The sequence below is a fragment of the Struthio camelus genome, chromosome 2, assembly GCF_040807025.1.
Source record: "Struthio camelus isolate bStrCam1 chromosome 2, bStrCam1.hap1, whole genome shotgun sequence".
NCBI classification, from domain to species: domain Eukaryota; kingdom Metazoa; phylum Chordata; class Aves; order Struthioniformes; family Struthionidae; genus Struthio; species Struthio camelus.
This window is the reverse complement of record NC_090943.1, coordinates 1,583,994-1,599,395: the sequence shown is the minus strand read 5'-3', so window position 1 is coordinate 1,599,395 and position 15,402 is coordinate 1,583,994. Positions and strand designations below refer to the sequence as shown.

The 15,402-nt window shown below is 51.3% G+C and overlaps 1 protein-coding gene across 6 annotated transcripts in view; it reads right to left on the bottom strand.

Annotated features, from left to right (window-relative positions):
• The window catches only part of CCM2 (CCM2 scaffold protein), a 54,249-nt gene that overhangs the window by 14,845 nt on the left and 24,002 nt on the right, over positions 1-15,402 (bottom strand). For 2 of the 6 annotated variants that reach the window (XM_068934013.1, XM_009684136.2), the window contains exon 2: positions 966-1,139. In XM_068934013.1, coding sequence (XP_068790114.1) covers positions 966-1,139 — 174 coding nt within the window. Of the gene's footprint in view, positions 1-965; positions 1,143-5,393; positions 5,603-15,402 lie in introns of those variants that run through there. The other 4 variants (XM_068934012.1, XM_009684135.2, XM_009684137.2 and 1 more) reach the window with 3 other exon arrangements.

The window sequence follows — 15,402 nt, the reverse complement described above, 5'->3', positions numbered from 1 at the left end:
GAAGAACCAAACCATTACCACAGGACACACACCCTAAGTAGGGCCCCCAGCTCATTAGCTACTGGAAGAAGGACCACCACTGGCTCAGTGCAAAGGGCACTGCCAAATGGCTGGTGCCCTAAGCCCCTGTTTAGAAGGCGCTAGAGAGCACCTCAGTATGAAAGATCTCTCATGCTTTTAAGTAGGCCTAACACTACATCTATATCCATCTATTCCCACTGCTAGCTGAAGGGAGATGCCATGAATCCAGAGCTTACACATAGCTGCACTGTCCATTCAGCTTCTGCAGTTACCAGCGAGTGTTCGTTCCCTTTGGGTTAGGCCTGTGGGATTAGATAGTGACTCCGTGCAGCATCTTTCCTACAGGCTGCATCCCAAAACATTTTACAGGAGCTAAAAAAATAAGAACAGCTGAGCGCACTTCTTTGCGACCGATACCTGAAAGGAGATGAAATCAGGAAGCAGAAAACCACACACAAGGCCTGTTCTCCAGAAACTGCAGAGAAAAGTAATTTATCAACAGAGACAGAGAGGGACAGAAAAGCAGAGCAGCAGGTCCGAAAGCCCAGGGAGCACCCGACATTTTCATCTAGATGCTGACACGATGGGAAGCCCCGGGGCAGGCTAAGAGGACAACAACAGCACTGCACTGTTTGGCAACATCCTGTGCACAGCGGCAAGGAGCTGCAGCATCGCAAGCAGGGAAAAGAAAGTGAAAGAGCTGCATTTTCCAGTCGAATGCACACCTCAGTACCAGGCCTTTGCTGCCTGGGGAAAACGCACTCACTCAGAGAAGAGCTGCGACCTTTTCAAGTGAATTTAGGGTACGATTTCAATACCTTTAGTAGAAAAAAATTACTGGGGAAGCTCTTTTGCAGTGGGTGATGTAACTACACAGCCCTTAGGCCTAAGAGGAGGAACGTAGAAGAGAGGGAAGAGCCCAGTCCCAGACAGGCCGAAGTTACCTTCACTTCTTTTTCAATGTAGTCATTCAACAGTATGTCTGGTTCAACGCGATCAGGCAAGGACACCACGACTGTATGAAGAGGTCGTCTTTCCGTAACCTTCTCCTGGGCCTTTTTATCCCGACCTTTCTCACCCTTCAGGAAGACTCGTTTGAAAGGGGACACTATTCCAGGCTGCTGGCAGAAACAGAAACAGCGGCGGTTAGGGTTAAGGTCTCCGTGAGACGCGACACGCACACGCACACACGGGCCAAGGGATGCGTCCAGCCGAGCACAGCCTTCGGCCTCCTCTCTGCGCTGTGACACCAGCTCCGAAACAGCCAGAAACTGCATTAGTGATGCATTTTTACGCAGAACTCATAGCCCAGTTCTATGAGCCAAAACCACCCCCATCGACACGCTGGATCCTGTTTTCCGGCTAGGAATCCACAGTTGCATGATCATCCGGTGCAAACCCCCTTCCAGGGATGTGTTGCAAGAATGTAAGCGTTGACAAGTGTCAGTTACCAAGACTGGCCTTTTTTCACCCCAAAGTGATGATTTACAATATTTCCGGTTAAGAATAAAATATATATACATATATATATTTATATATACACTCAGAGTAAGAGCTGTAACAGTAACTGAGCCGTGGCCACATGCAAAACTGTACGCTTCCTCTTTGTTTCAGCAGGCATGCAATTTTATGATTCACCCACATATTTGCAGCAGGTGCTTCCTCCTCCCAGGAGCACAACGCGCCACGACGGTTTCCAAAGGCGAAAAGGCAGGCGTGCTGCAAGTTTGTCCGAGGCCTCAGGGGAGATGGGGCAGGAGGGGACCGTCCCAATCCGAGCCCTCGCTTTACGAAACCCCTGACACCAGCGTCGAGCGCAGCGAAGCGTCCCGGCGGCCGGCAGAGCCGAGCGCAACCCGCTTGTTCTTCCCCGGCTCTCCCAGCACCAGCACCGCCCAGGATAGGTTTGCATAAAAGAAACGATCGGAGCCGGCTCACAGATGCAGGGCAAGAATCAAAGCCACGAGGTGGGATTTCCCCAAACCACTTGGCAGCGGGTGCTGCTTTCACGATCCGATTTCGCTGGATTCTTTTTGATGCTCTTTACGGAGCAGCCGGCATAAAAGCAGAGCAAACAATCGCAACTGTAGGCAGAGGGCTAAAGGCAAGAAACTCCATCAAAGAAAAAGCTTGCACAAAGAGCAGGAAGTGGAAAAGCATATCCGAACCTGCAGATAACGGCGCGGTCAGGTTGAGCCTACCCGTTAAAAACAGGCAAAGGCAAAAGGCAAAGGTACAGCGTGGTGCCCGCTGGATTTTATGGCAAAGCATATGGCTTTATTCACTTCACTAGTGAACGCAGTTTGGAAGAAACAATCTCATCTATGTATTTGACTGTTTTCACCCACGCATCTATCATATCTATAAAGCATATATATACACACCGGCTCCAGCGGTCCCCAACAGACTGAGACGAACGCTGGGATCTAGCAAGGGAGCCAAAGGCAGCAGCAGCGCTCAGAGTAAACACGGCCGCTGCCCGGGCAGAAAGCATCACACGGTGTCCTCACGACCACAAGACTTTGCCAAACAAAGCACTCAAAGCCGTCCCAGGGCTCCCTGCCGTCCCAGGGCCCGCACCCAGGGGCATCACCCGGGCCCACACGCGGTCGCAGCGAGGCAGCCGGCCCTCCCGGGGCTCTGGCATGGTTTAGCCACGGGTGTTTCTCCGGTCTGCAGCTCCTTTATCACAGGTTCTGCCCTTCCAGGCTTGCACAGTCCTGCCCTCTGCAAACGGTTTTACACTAGTGTTTAAGGCTGAAAGCCTGAGCTGGAGATGCTCTACAGATGCCTGCAAATAACATTTAGGCCGCTGTAGTGGTGCTCAAGGGGCAGGTTTCCAGCGAACTTGCCTTTTTCCCCACGTTAGCCGGTGCCAATATTTTATGATTAGGTGACCGACCACGTTGCAGGCATAGGGGAACGCCTCCGTGTGCAGCCTGAGTATCGGAGGAGACGCACAAACGACGACTACAAGACTGAAAAAAGGGCTTTGTGGTCCCCAAACCATCGAGTGCTGCTTTCAAAAAAGCCTGAGCCAATTTCCACCCAACAGCCAGAGTTTCCAAGCCAACACGGTAGCCCGGCCGATGACAGTGTGCAAACACAGATTCCCAGCTATAGAGGGAGCATCATCACCGTCCTTCTCCCATGGCACGGGGCGGGCAGCTGCAGCCCTACACACTGCCTGAAAAGTCACTGCAGAGGCTGAAGAGCAGTAGCTGCGCACCGAGCTCGGCATCAGCCTGCCCTACTGTTAGATGACCAGGAGCACAGACGAACGTCTTCATTTCTAAGTTTAGCAGGCTCGGCAGATGTTTATACACAGGCAGATCCAGCGCTCGGGATCCACATCAGCAGGATCGTCCATCCTGCAGTCTCGAATGGAAAGGAAGAGCTCCTCAGCTGCGGCATCTCCAGGTCTGCGGCATCTCCAGGTCTGCGGCTCCGATGCAGCATGCGCTCCCGGCTCTGGCTGCCCCGTCCCGCGGGCCAGCGTAGCGCATCCGAGGGCCCGGCACCTCGGCGAGCTGCAGGTTCAGCGCGGCAGCAAGGCGGTCAGCAGTGAAGCTTTCTGCTGACCTCTGGCAGGCGTCCTGGAGAAATGGCCACCGCCAGGTCAATCACGCTTGGGCTTTCCTAACTTTAATAAAAGGCAAACAGTGGACTGAAAAGATCTGCGGAGGCAGAAAGGATGCTTTGAAAGGTGAGTTTAATTAAACACAAACAAAGCGCTCCCAGATCTCGCACTTTGCAGAAAACTGTAACGTACTTTGCAGCCTCAAACAGCCAACGCAGCCCCATCTCTTGCCAGTGTCCACCCAGGAAGGACCATTCCCTGGAAACCATGATCACAATCAGCTGCTGTGGACCCTTCCTCTGAGCAGCTTGAATCTTGCTGTAACACATGAGTTTGGAGGCGGATTCCACCCACCCGTGATCTACCCAGAGCAGCTTCACGTGCAGCCCCGACTGCACGCTTCTGACCTGCCCCCATCAGACAGCAGCAGCTTTAACCTCTTTTGTCGCTAACGCTTTTTATCTTCAATTGCGGCACGCTGAGAGGGCACAGACAGATAGTTTCCCACAGCTCCGCTGACATGTGACACTTTGAAAAGGTCTTTAACCCAGTCGTGTCTCCGAGCTCCTGCCTATCATGTTTATTGAGGCAAAAAGCCTGTGGCTAAGAGCGCTAAGCAGGACTGATGGCTCAATTTCATTAGGCTTCTTTTCTCAATTTAGACAAGCATGAGAGATCTACGCGACCAAGTGAGATCAAAGAGAGACCAAAACGATTGGAAACATTAGAGTAGGACTGGAAAATTGTACAGAAAAGCTCCTGTTCTAATAGTATTTACCAAATCCCAGACTGAGCCAGGCACCGCAAGGACGTCAGGGACAGCCCTGCCCTGAAAAACTTCCCTTCTACCAGGGTGTGCCAGGGGAGACAAAAATAGAGGGAGTTTATAAGACAAAAGGGACAGAAGAAACAGCTACATGATACTGTACCTGTCCTTGTTAAACAGCTCTGCCTTTATACCAGCAGGACCAGCGAACAGCCCCACCAAGCACTGCCGATTTCAAAGATGGTGCATCCCTCCTCCGCTAAGTCGGACTCCAAAAGACGAATGCCACCCCCTCACGATACGAAATCCAGCTGGTGCCCATCGAGGGGCTAGGGTACAATTCCTCCAGAGAGCAGAAAAACCTGCCAGCAACCAGCCTCTTGGCCAAGCCCAGAAGCGCCAGAAGCGGTAAAACACGACGGACGGTGCCAGGCTTCCTGGCACTTCTCTCTGAGGCAACAAGGCACAAGGAAGTTCAGGAGGAGCTCGCTTATAAAAAACCGAATATGAGAGCATCCAAGACCAAACTTCAGATGCTGCTGTGTAAAGACTAGTCACAACAGAATCTTTCAGAAATCAAAATCAAAAGCAGGGAGGCACAGAAATCTGCAGTCAGTGCCAGCCAGCGCTGTATCCAGAACGGTCCCAGACACCCCTTCTTCCAGCAGGACGCCGATGGCGCTGGAGCCGCTCAGCTTTCCTCTTCGTGACTGCACAGATCTGACCCGCTCCACCAAAGGCAGAAGAAACTCCAGCTTTCCCCTCCTGACTTCAGGCAGCCACCACGAGCTAGGGGGACACTCCAGAACTACCCTCGTTCCCAACTCACCTGCACACCCTGGCTACAGCCGGTCGCCTGGGCCCTGCAGGAGAACTGCAGATTCTCCTCAAAGCCAGAAACAGCCCGGGTGCTGCAGTTTTGAGGGTCCAAATTCAAGGAGCAGGCATAAAACAGCATGACTCAATGCGGAACAACATCAGAGCGGCTTCCATGGTTCTCAGCGCTTATATAAATCCAAAACCTACCTCGTTCTCCATGTAGGTACCCAGTTAGAGAGAGCAGAAGCAAAGCTTGTTAGTGCAGGTCCTTCGATGGCTCACCAAAGACACCTCCAGGTGAAAGAGAAGCTGCTACTGTGTTTTCAGGGGCTCTTGAACCTCCCAGATCACGCTGAAGAGCTAGGCAAACCTGCTAGCTTTCACTCTTCTACAAGAATGCGTCCAGGAAGCAAAAAAACCACAGTTTCCTTCTGTTATATATGCATGCAGGCAGTAACAGTAAAAAATAAAGCTGCTGGTAAGAACCAACAAGTTTCAGAAAGGGGGAAAAGAAAAGAGAAGTGTTTACAGAGAGTCATCTTCACTTTTATGTCTGCTCAGCAAGCAGGGCCAGCTTCATGCAATAGGAACAACATTCCCTTCGGGCTGGTGCACAAAAGCTCCTCTAACTTCACTAAGCTCAATTCCTTTCCCAGCTCCCAGCCACATATGTCCCCACCATCAGAAGCCCTACACCCATGCAAATCTGCCAACACTCTTTGTTCCTAGACCCTGCATTTGCAAATAGACACACTGACGGTGGAAATATTCCCAAATCACAGGGGGCTTTAACCTGGGTTTCCCCTCCAATGTTTAGCTGTTTCATGACTACTTCGTTCTTCAAGGTCTACCAAGCTGACTGAGACCTAGTGCTGTAAAGTTTTTTCAGAGCCTAGATTTCTACTCCTTAAATTTCTTGTTCACGTTTGAAAGGACAAGCAAAAAGAAAGATTGTCAATCTTTGAAAAAGAGGCTAAGAGCTCCATGCCTGACACAAGACCTCCCAGATGGCACTCTGGGAAAGAGAGAAGTGTTTAGATGAGCCTTGCAGGGTTCAAACATGAACTGAAGAGTCAGACTCAGAGGATTAATGAAAACAAGTTGCTAATTTCACAGACAGAGAATCAAATTAAAAAGCCAACCCGAGTAATTTCCCCAATGAAATCTACCCGTTAAGCAGAGACAAAAAGAAGGTCAGCTATAGAAGAAACACTTGAAGGTCTGCCAGGTTGATAGAGAACTATACGCCCTTGGTGCTTGCACAGAGCTGGCTTTACACCAGCAAACTCCTCCGGTAGGCTTCCCACCGGGCAACTCCTGTGATGGACAGCTGCCTATCAATAGTGCCCTTAAAACATGCAAAGCAACAGATAGGTAGAGACTATCCGGGACTAGCAGCCTGATGAGATTATTTTTGCATCTGAGTTTGTCAGCTTTCCCTCAGGAACCAGCAGAGGATGTGAAAGCAGCCAGTCCTAGACTCTTGCAGGATACAGCTAGCACCTAGTTTCCGACAAGTTATTACATTTTCGGAGAGAAGGATCTCATTTCTCCTTGAAATTCATACAGCAAAGTCAGTTTTCTTTTTTTCCCCCCTCCTTGCCCAGGTTTACAGTCTCTGAAGCTGTCATCTCCCAGTCCACCTCCCTGCGTTTCGTCCTGGTCACCAAGGCGGCAGGTTTGGAGACGAGCTGGCGTGCTGCAACAGAAGATGCGTTGGGATGGGGAGCAGGGGCTCAGCTGGCATGACACAGCTTATTTTACAAGGATCGCTGCATCCCTGCATCCGTGCCTGCATCCTGCTCCACAACCCTGCTGGCAGGGGAAGAAGCCAGGGCCGGCAGTGAGCCACCGCCTCACATGAGCAGATGTCCACAGGGACCTCACTGCAGCACGCTATGTCGCTTGCTGTTCAAAAGCATTCATGTTTTAAAGGTAGGAAAAGCGGTAGAGAAGTGGCTACACAAACACACAAGGCCACCCATGGCTGGGCACTTTGAGGAGTCCCGTAGCTCCTGGCAGAGGAAGGCACACATGGTCACCTCCCCGTGCCTTCTGCTGCTGACGCTAAGTTCAGAGACCCCACCGCAACTCAAGCTGCTTAATGGAGCATTTAGGACTTGACTAATTGAGAGACAATATCTTATCGAAAGGCTTAGCCCGCTAAGCATGTACGTGATCAGGCAGGGGATCCTGCTCCATAAAGAAGGGCAGCTGTGGCTAGCTTGCGTTTTTTTAGAAGACCTAGCTCACTTGCTATACGTTCACCTACATTTGGCCAACTGGAAAAGGGAGACTGGCAAGGAGGAGTCAAGGGACATCGGAAATAGCCTATATTGGTGAGTCATGGGAATATATTATAGTTTCTCCCAGCTTTCTGGTTTTCCTTCCACTAGGAGGTAAAGCTGGGCACCACCAATCAGCAAGAGGTAGACAAGATTAGGGAAGAGCCCAAGGCAGCTTCTCGCTCTAGATGGGTTATTTGTGACCTCTTGCCGCACCAAACAGAACGCACCGCTAATGCCTGCTGACTATAACCCCGTTACTGCTGCGCTGATTACCTTGGACCCCTTCTCCCCAGAAACAGAGCAACTAAACCTGCATCAGATAACCCACTCTCCCAGGCTAATTTCTCTTTTGGGAGAGGACCCCAAAAAGAAACAACTTCTCTTTCTCCTGAGCTTGTATGCGTACCAAGATGATTCACATCTCTGATGCCATTCCTGTTGGAGGCTAAGAAAACAAGTAACAGGGATTTCACTGACCCCAGTAGCTATTTTAGCACTTGCCCACTATGGAGCAGGAGAATGATCTACCTCTCTTCATTGCTGGAGACCAGCCACCAGCTGAGGAATAAGTCTCAGAGGCCAAAGTCAGTCCTCTGCAAGGGCTGATAGCTTGCAGCAGCAGAGCTCGATGAGCAGGTACCTCATGCTCTCCTGGCCTGCGCTGCAGAAAGCTCTTGGTGTAAAGGAGAGGCCAGGGGAGGGTGTTAAGCGAGTACTAAGCTCAAGTAAAGCACCCTCACCCAGAATTAAACCTTCAAGGAGCGGCTCACGCAGGAGGCTCAACGCTCTCCCCCCTGCCAAAGCTCCAGAGGCTATTGGGAGCGAGAGGAGTTAAGGCAAAACAGTTTGCAACATCGTTAGACCCCAGTAAAGTATTCACGGCATGCTGCGCTTTCCCAGCATTTCACAACACACGGAGATTTCAAAAAACACTTTATTGGGTGTCTCATAGGAAGCGGCCCCCACCCTTCAGCATGTTTATTCTGGTGAGATCTGGAGCTAGAGCTACAGGAGGGAAATGCGAGCCGGGACACAGGTTTTATGAAGAGCTCCTTGTTGGGCAGCAGAATTAGCCGGCGCCTGCGACTCCAGCTCACGCTGCAGCCTGGGGCCCAGGCCTGCCACGGGAGCTACGCAGCAGGGCCACCGAAACACATGCCCTCAGGGGTAAATCTTGGCGGTGGGGCCGCTGGCAGCAAGTCTGAGGAGCTAACAGCATGAGAACAGCAGTCCAGCGTCACGTTAGAGTTACAATTGCTGATGACATACACCTTCCTCTCACTACTGGAAGAAAAATCTGGATCCTTTGCGTAGTTTTGAGTTAGCAGCATGTACTCCATCTGACTTGGCTCTTCCCACGCCCCGCAGCAGCCCCCATGCGAGCCCTCCGGCCAGCAGCACGCCCTGGCAGTTTCACATCCTGGCTCCAGGTCCTGGCTCCCACGTGGCTTCAGAAATCCCAAGAAAGCCATTTCGGGGAAAAGGGAGGATTTACACTTCATCTTCTCGATTGTTATTATTCACACTCAAACATCAGCTCAGCCCAGTTCTTGGGGTGTTTCGGGACTATTTCTGGAAGCAGGGTTGGTGCTGAAGGCAAGCAGCCCCTCTTCCCCAGCGCAGGGCTGCCGCAGGAGAGGGAGCGCTCAGGCTGGCCAAAGGATTGCAACTTACGGAGCTGCCATCAACCAAGCTGCAGCAAGCGCTACATCTGTTTCCAGGATGCAGTAAAGGAGGAGTTAACACCAGCCTAGAGCTCTTCTTGCCCAAGGTTAGAGCTACCACTTTCACACAGGGCCCAGCCTGGCTGTTTGTGTCCACCCATAAAGGGATGATGCTTCAGAGAACCCCTTTGAGTACATCGAGCCTGCTGAGCACTACATCAAGGAAAAGCAGCATCCCTCATATACAACAGACAGAAGGAGCTTCTTAATCCACTCGAGTGGATTATCTAAAATGCAAACTTTTAAAGCTAATTCTCCCACAGCACATCTGCCTGGAGATGAAGGGAGACCAGGCTAAAACACGGGAGTGAGCTCAGCCACATAGTCCCCTTCCCGGCCAGCATGCTACACATTCCCCATCTCTCCCTCCAAAAGGCCTGGGCCCCAGGCTATCTTGTCCTTAAAGGGACGTAGGGCAAACCTGCTTAACATGTGAAACCAGAGTGCCTTCCTAGATAGCTCCTGACAGCACACCAGGACCAGGCACAATTTCTGGGTGGATTAGAAATCCATTTCTGAGTGGACTAAAGATGTCAAGAATCACTTCAGTGGAGCCAAACCTCTCTGCAGCCTCAAAGAGATCACGCGCTAAGGCAGCACTGGCACATGAAAAAATTAACCAAGCCAAAAAGGGCTCCTAGCCTTCTTACCGTCACCTGAAGCAGCCAGTAAACAAAGGAAAGGACTATAAAAGTTCTCTTCTAAGAACGAAGAGAAGCCACTGGAGGTCCAAGAAAGTATACGTTTTTAGAGAAGAGAGCTAACTGGTAAGGGTGATGCTGCAGGAACACAGGCTCTGTTGGTTTGGCTTTCCCTCGGCACAGCCTGAGGAGGGATGGTGCCCTGAGACAGCGCTTGCCTGCCCAGAGGTTAACAGGGCTGCATACAAGTTACAGCCCGGGAAGGACAGATGTGTGATGACTATACGTAGGAAAAAAATAGATGTCCCCAAAGTAAACATCTAAGTGTATAGCACTACCAGAAGCAGAGGGGGTTAGAGTCTTCTGCTTGCTCCACAGAGAAGTAAAGCCAGGCAGAAAGCAGAAACCAGTCTGGTTTTACGTGGATCTTTGCATTTGCCATCAAGGATTCATGCTACATTAACACAAAGCTGCAAACTACCTCAGGTACATCCTGCTGGAGTGCCAAGCAGAGGTTTATTTCCAAACTGCTTCCTATTCCTTGGTGCATCGACAGGAGGAAGCCCCAACAGCCCTGCTCTGCGCAACTGTGTGGTGTCCGCTTCCAGGTGGTGACTTATTCACAAGCGCTCTCCAGCTGTCTACGCAAGCTTTCTTCCTGATTTGAGAATTATATTAGTGTGGTGGCTGTTTAAAAGCCATTTAGAGCCAGATGCGCTCCCACCACGTGCTTTCCACTTCAGGAACGTGCTGTGGCTACAAACAAAGCTTTTTGGATTTTTCTACCCCTTCTTCTTTAACAGGCAGTTTTGTAAGGCAGCATAAAATGTTGCGTAGAGACGTTCAGCCAGTAGTCACCAAAACTAGGTCTGTACAATGTTTATCCACAGATTGTAGAAGGTGCCCCTTGGAAAGCAAGTATGCATCTGCCTTTGAAAGCTGTCTGGTCCCTGGAAGGGTTACGCTCCCTGTACTGCAGTGCTAAGTGAAGAGAAGAACATAAGCACAGTTTAAGCCACCATAAAACAGCACTGCCATGAAAGGTGGCCTCCCCACACAACCATTCAGGAAGCCTCCAGGCACACCACCTCAGGAGAGGCTGCTTCTGAAGAGCCAGACGCTCCACTCGATTCACCATTACGGGCTCAGCTCCCCAAAGCACTGCACGGAGGGACACGTGCCATCTGCCAGTGCAACAGTGGGGACAGCACTGGGAGAAAGTTGAGCAGAGCAGTGCCTGTAGTAAGACCACCGCAAGCAGCTTTTCCCCAACAGCCTCCCTCTCAGCTCAGCACAGAGCAGGGCTCCCGGACAGGTTTTAGGTGAGGCTGGCACGGACCTCTGGAGATCACCTAGTCCAACCCCTGCTCAAGCAGGTGCAGCTGGAGCAGGTTGCTCAGGGCCGTGTCCACTCGGGTTTTGAGCATCTCCAAGGATGGAGATACTACAACCTCTCTGGGCAACCTGTGCCAGTGTTTGACCATCCTTACAGTAAAACTTTGTTTAAACAGAATTTCCTGTATTTCAGTGTGTGCCCATTGCCTCTTGTCCTGTCACTGGGCACCACTGAGAAGAGTCTGGCTGCATCCTCTTCACTCCTGAATGCATATAAATACCTGACGGGGGAAGACCCCTCGAGCCTTCTCTTCTCCAGGCTGAAGAGTCCCAGCTCTCCCGATCTCTCTTTGTATGAGAGGCTCCAGTCTTTTTTCATCATCTCTGTGGGCCTTTGAAGGACTCTCTCCCGCATGCCCATGTCCTTCTTGTCCTAGAGAGCCCAGCACCGGACCCAGCACTCCAGGTACAGCTTCTGAGCAAGCAGCAGGATCATCTCCCTCAACCTGGTGGCAGCACTCTGCCTAACGCAGCCAGGGTGCCATCTGCCGCCTTTGCCAGGCACCCTGCTTGCTTGTGGTCAACTGGGCATCCACCACAACCCCCAGATCCTTCTCTGCAGAGCTGCCTCAGACCTTCCCAAAGTGGGTTACCACAAACTCACCTGCCATGGGCACCACAGCTCCTTAGCCCAGCTCACGGGAACTCCAGCCCAGAGAGCTGGGTGCTTACGCTGCATCTAGCTGATGCAGCCAGGAGCCCCTTTAGGCACACTGGGGCAGAGGCACAGCAGGGACCGAGCCGGCTCACACCAAGTTTAACTCTGCCATGCGGGCCTCTGATGGCTGGTGCAACACTCAACTCAGGGCTTCCCTTCCGGTAGGCCAGAGCAGGACTCCAGGGTCTCTTCTCCTTGAGGAGAAGGGACCAAGGAACACAGATAGCAGCGTGATGCTCATCCCTGGAACAGCTGATGTCCTGTGATCACTCATGGCTGCTCAGGAAGCTGTTACTGGACTAGAGTAAGGAAAAGCAACGCAATTAAGTCCCAAGAGCAGGTTCAGAAATTCAAGTAGATGTGACCTTTTCCACTTTATACTCTCCCTATAATTAGGTTTATTCTGCTGCTCAAAGCACCAGATTTCGACTTGGCCAGTACTCGAGCTCTTCCCCAAAGTAGCAGCCTACAGATCTGAACTTATAGGGGGTGAGTCAAGGAGGCAATTGCTCCTGCCCTTGCTACACAGCCAAGCTGCTCAGGAGGCAGCTCTTTACTTCAGTTTACAACACAAATGCCTGAGTGGAAGCCAAAATCCATGATCCACAAGCAGCTCAGCAATGCATGTAGCAAGGCCAAACAGTTTCCCAATTGTTTAGCTAGCAGCAGCGCCCAGCCCCATTACAAGCAGTCTCTGCCCTGGCTTTCAGATCAGAGAGGTTACAGCGTATTTCAGCATTGCTTAGAGATAATTGAGGAAGGTCATACTCATTACATGTCTAATTTTACAGTGGTGGCTTTACTGGGGAATGCTGTTTGGCTCAATAGGCTCATTAGGAAAAGAGCTTTCAACAGAACCAGCTGGTCCCTACCACTACTCCAGGCACCCCCAAGTGCTTTATTCAGATGTTACCACTACAAGGAAAGACCAGGTGGAGAACTCGGCAGCTCTTCTAGAGTCACCGAGTCAGCTTGGGAGCCCTCTCAAACGAGATGTGGGCTCTAGACTGAAAACCGTCCATTAAACACGTTCCATTCCCCTTGCTGCTTCCTCCTCAGCCCGCTGGCTCGGCTCACAGCTGAGGGTGCGTTAACATCGCAGCATGCCAGCTGGCAACATCTTCCTTAAAGCCCTTTCATTAAGGGCTGCATATTCCAAGCACCCCTCTGGTTTTTGTTAGACAAAGAACATTTGATAAAGCGGTAAACTGGCACTGCAGGGGCTTGTTTCTAGGTCATCAGCTGTCCCGACTGCGGGCGCAGAGAGATAAAGGTGTGTCAGCATTTGGTCTGAGAAACTCCAGACAAGTCAGCTCCAGGTTCAGCGCTGGGACTTGGCACGCCAACATCTCTGCACAAGAGCTGGTTTTGTTTGGTCAGTTGCTCTCCTACCCACAGCACTTTAGCATCCAGATATTTTTTCAAGTAGAATCATTATCCAAGTAATTCCTCTTTGAAGCTACAAACTAAGAACTGCTTCTGCTTTTTATCAGCTTTAGCAAAACACTACAGGAAGGATTTTAAAGGGAGCTCTGGAGAACGATGCCAGGCAAGGAGTTCAAAACCAATCCAGACCAAAGCTCAAGGCATGCTGCCAAGGCTGCTGAGCAGAAAGGTGGTTGCAGTTCTAGATACCACTCCTGACCTCTGTCAACTTTTGTCAAGGAGGACTGAGACTTGGTTCCTAAACCAAGGAGGGAGAGCCACAAACCTTTCCTCCCTCAGCATTCGGAGGATGCTTAAACCTAGATCTGCAACACGCACAACCGAACACATCACGTAAGTCCTGCAGAGCATCTTTTGCTTTGTCTCGCTGCAAACAGCTTCAGCTGACTCATGCCAGGGCTGAGATGCCTGGCATAAGGAATCTTAAAGGCAATCCACAGTTTTTCCCCCCCACATTCAGCAGGCTGGTCTGAAAGAGCAACACATTCAGAATGGCGTTTTAAAACTAATTTGTAGTTTAAGACACTTAAACGCTGTCAGATGACAGAAATCTCACCAACCCCAAGCAAGGAAACCCAGGCAGAGGAACATGGCATTTGCTCCCAGCTTCTTCCCTAATCCCATGTCTTCTGCCAAAGCAGAAAAAACAACAGCTGTAGCTGTGAGACCTTAAGTTTTGTGGAGGGTGGTAATTTTTTACTGCAAGAACATCTTCCAATAGAAAGGCCTTTAAGACAACACCATACCACTGCATATTCTCAGGTGTGTAGCCTCAGGATTGCACACTGAATGAGAAGATGTACAGAAGGGTCCTCCTGGGATTTTGAAAGCACACACTTGAGGGGATCCTAACCAGTGGGACCTGGATCTGAGGCAGAGAACAGAGCACGCTCCATCTTTCAGAAGACGTCTTTTAGGCAAAGTAGTGCTCATTTCTGCTATAGACTGCAGTTCCCCCATGGATGAGGGCCTGCTTGGGTCCATCACCTGAAAGCCTAGATCAGGTACTGAAGCCAAGGGAACAGTCACACAGGCAGAAGAATCACAGAATGGTTGAGGTTGGAAGGGACCTCTGGAGATCTAGTCCAACTGCCATGCTCAAGCAGGGTCCTCTAGAGCACATTTCCCAGGATCACATCCAGACGAGTTTTCAATATCTCCAGGGAAAGAGACTCCACCGCCTCTCTGGACAACCTGGGCCAGTGCTCGGTCACCCTCACAGGAAATAAGTTTTTCCTCATGTTCAGACAGAACTTCCTGTGTTGCGGTTTGTGCCCGTTGCCTCTTGTCCTGCCACTGGACACGATGAAGAAGAGTCTGGCCCCATCCTCTTGACACCCTCCCTTCAGATACTTGTAGACATTGATCAGATCCCCCGCCTCAGTCTTCTCCAGGCTAAACAAGCCCAGCTCTCTCAGCCTTTCTTCAGAGGACAGATGCTCCAGTCCCCTCATCTTCATAACCCTCCACTGGACTCTCTCCAGGAGTGCCATGTCTCTCTTGTACTGGGGAGCCCAGAACTGGACACAGCACTCCAGGGGAGGCCTCACCAGGGCTGAGGAGAGGGGCAGGTTCACCTCCCTCCACCTGCTGGCAACACTCTGCCTCATGCAGCCCAGGAGACCATTGGCCTTCTTGGCTCCAAGGGCACGTTGCTGGCTCATGGTCAACATGTTGTCCACCAGGGCCCCCAGGTCCTTCTCTGCAGAGCTGCTTTCCAGCAGGTCAGCCCCGAGCCTGTCCTGGTGCCTGGGGTTATTCCTCCCCAGGGGCAGGACCCTGCCCTTGCCTTGGTTGAACTTCAGGAGGTTCCTCTCTGCCCATCTCTCCATCCTGTCCAGGTCCCTCTGAATGGCAGCACAGCCCTCTGGGGCATCAGCCACTCCTCCCAGTGTTGTATCGCCGGCAAACTTGCTGAGGGTGCACTCTGTCCCTTCCTCCAGGTCATTGATGAATAAGCTGAACAATATTGGTCCCAGGACTGACCCCTGGGGACCACCACTACACACAGGCCTCCAACTAGACTCTGCACTGCTGACCACAACCCTCTGAGCTCGGCCATCC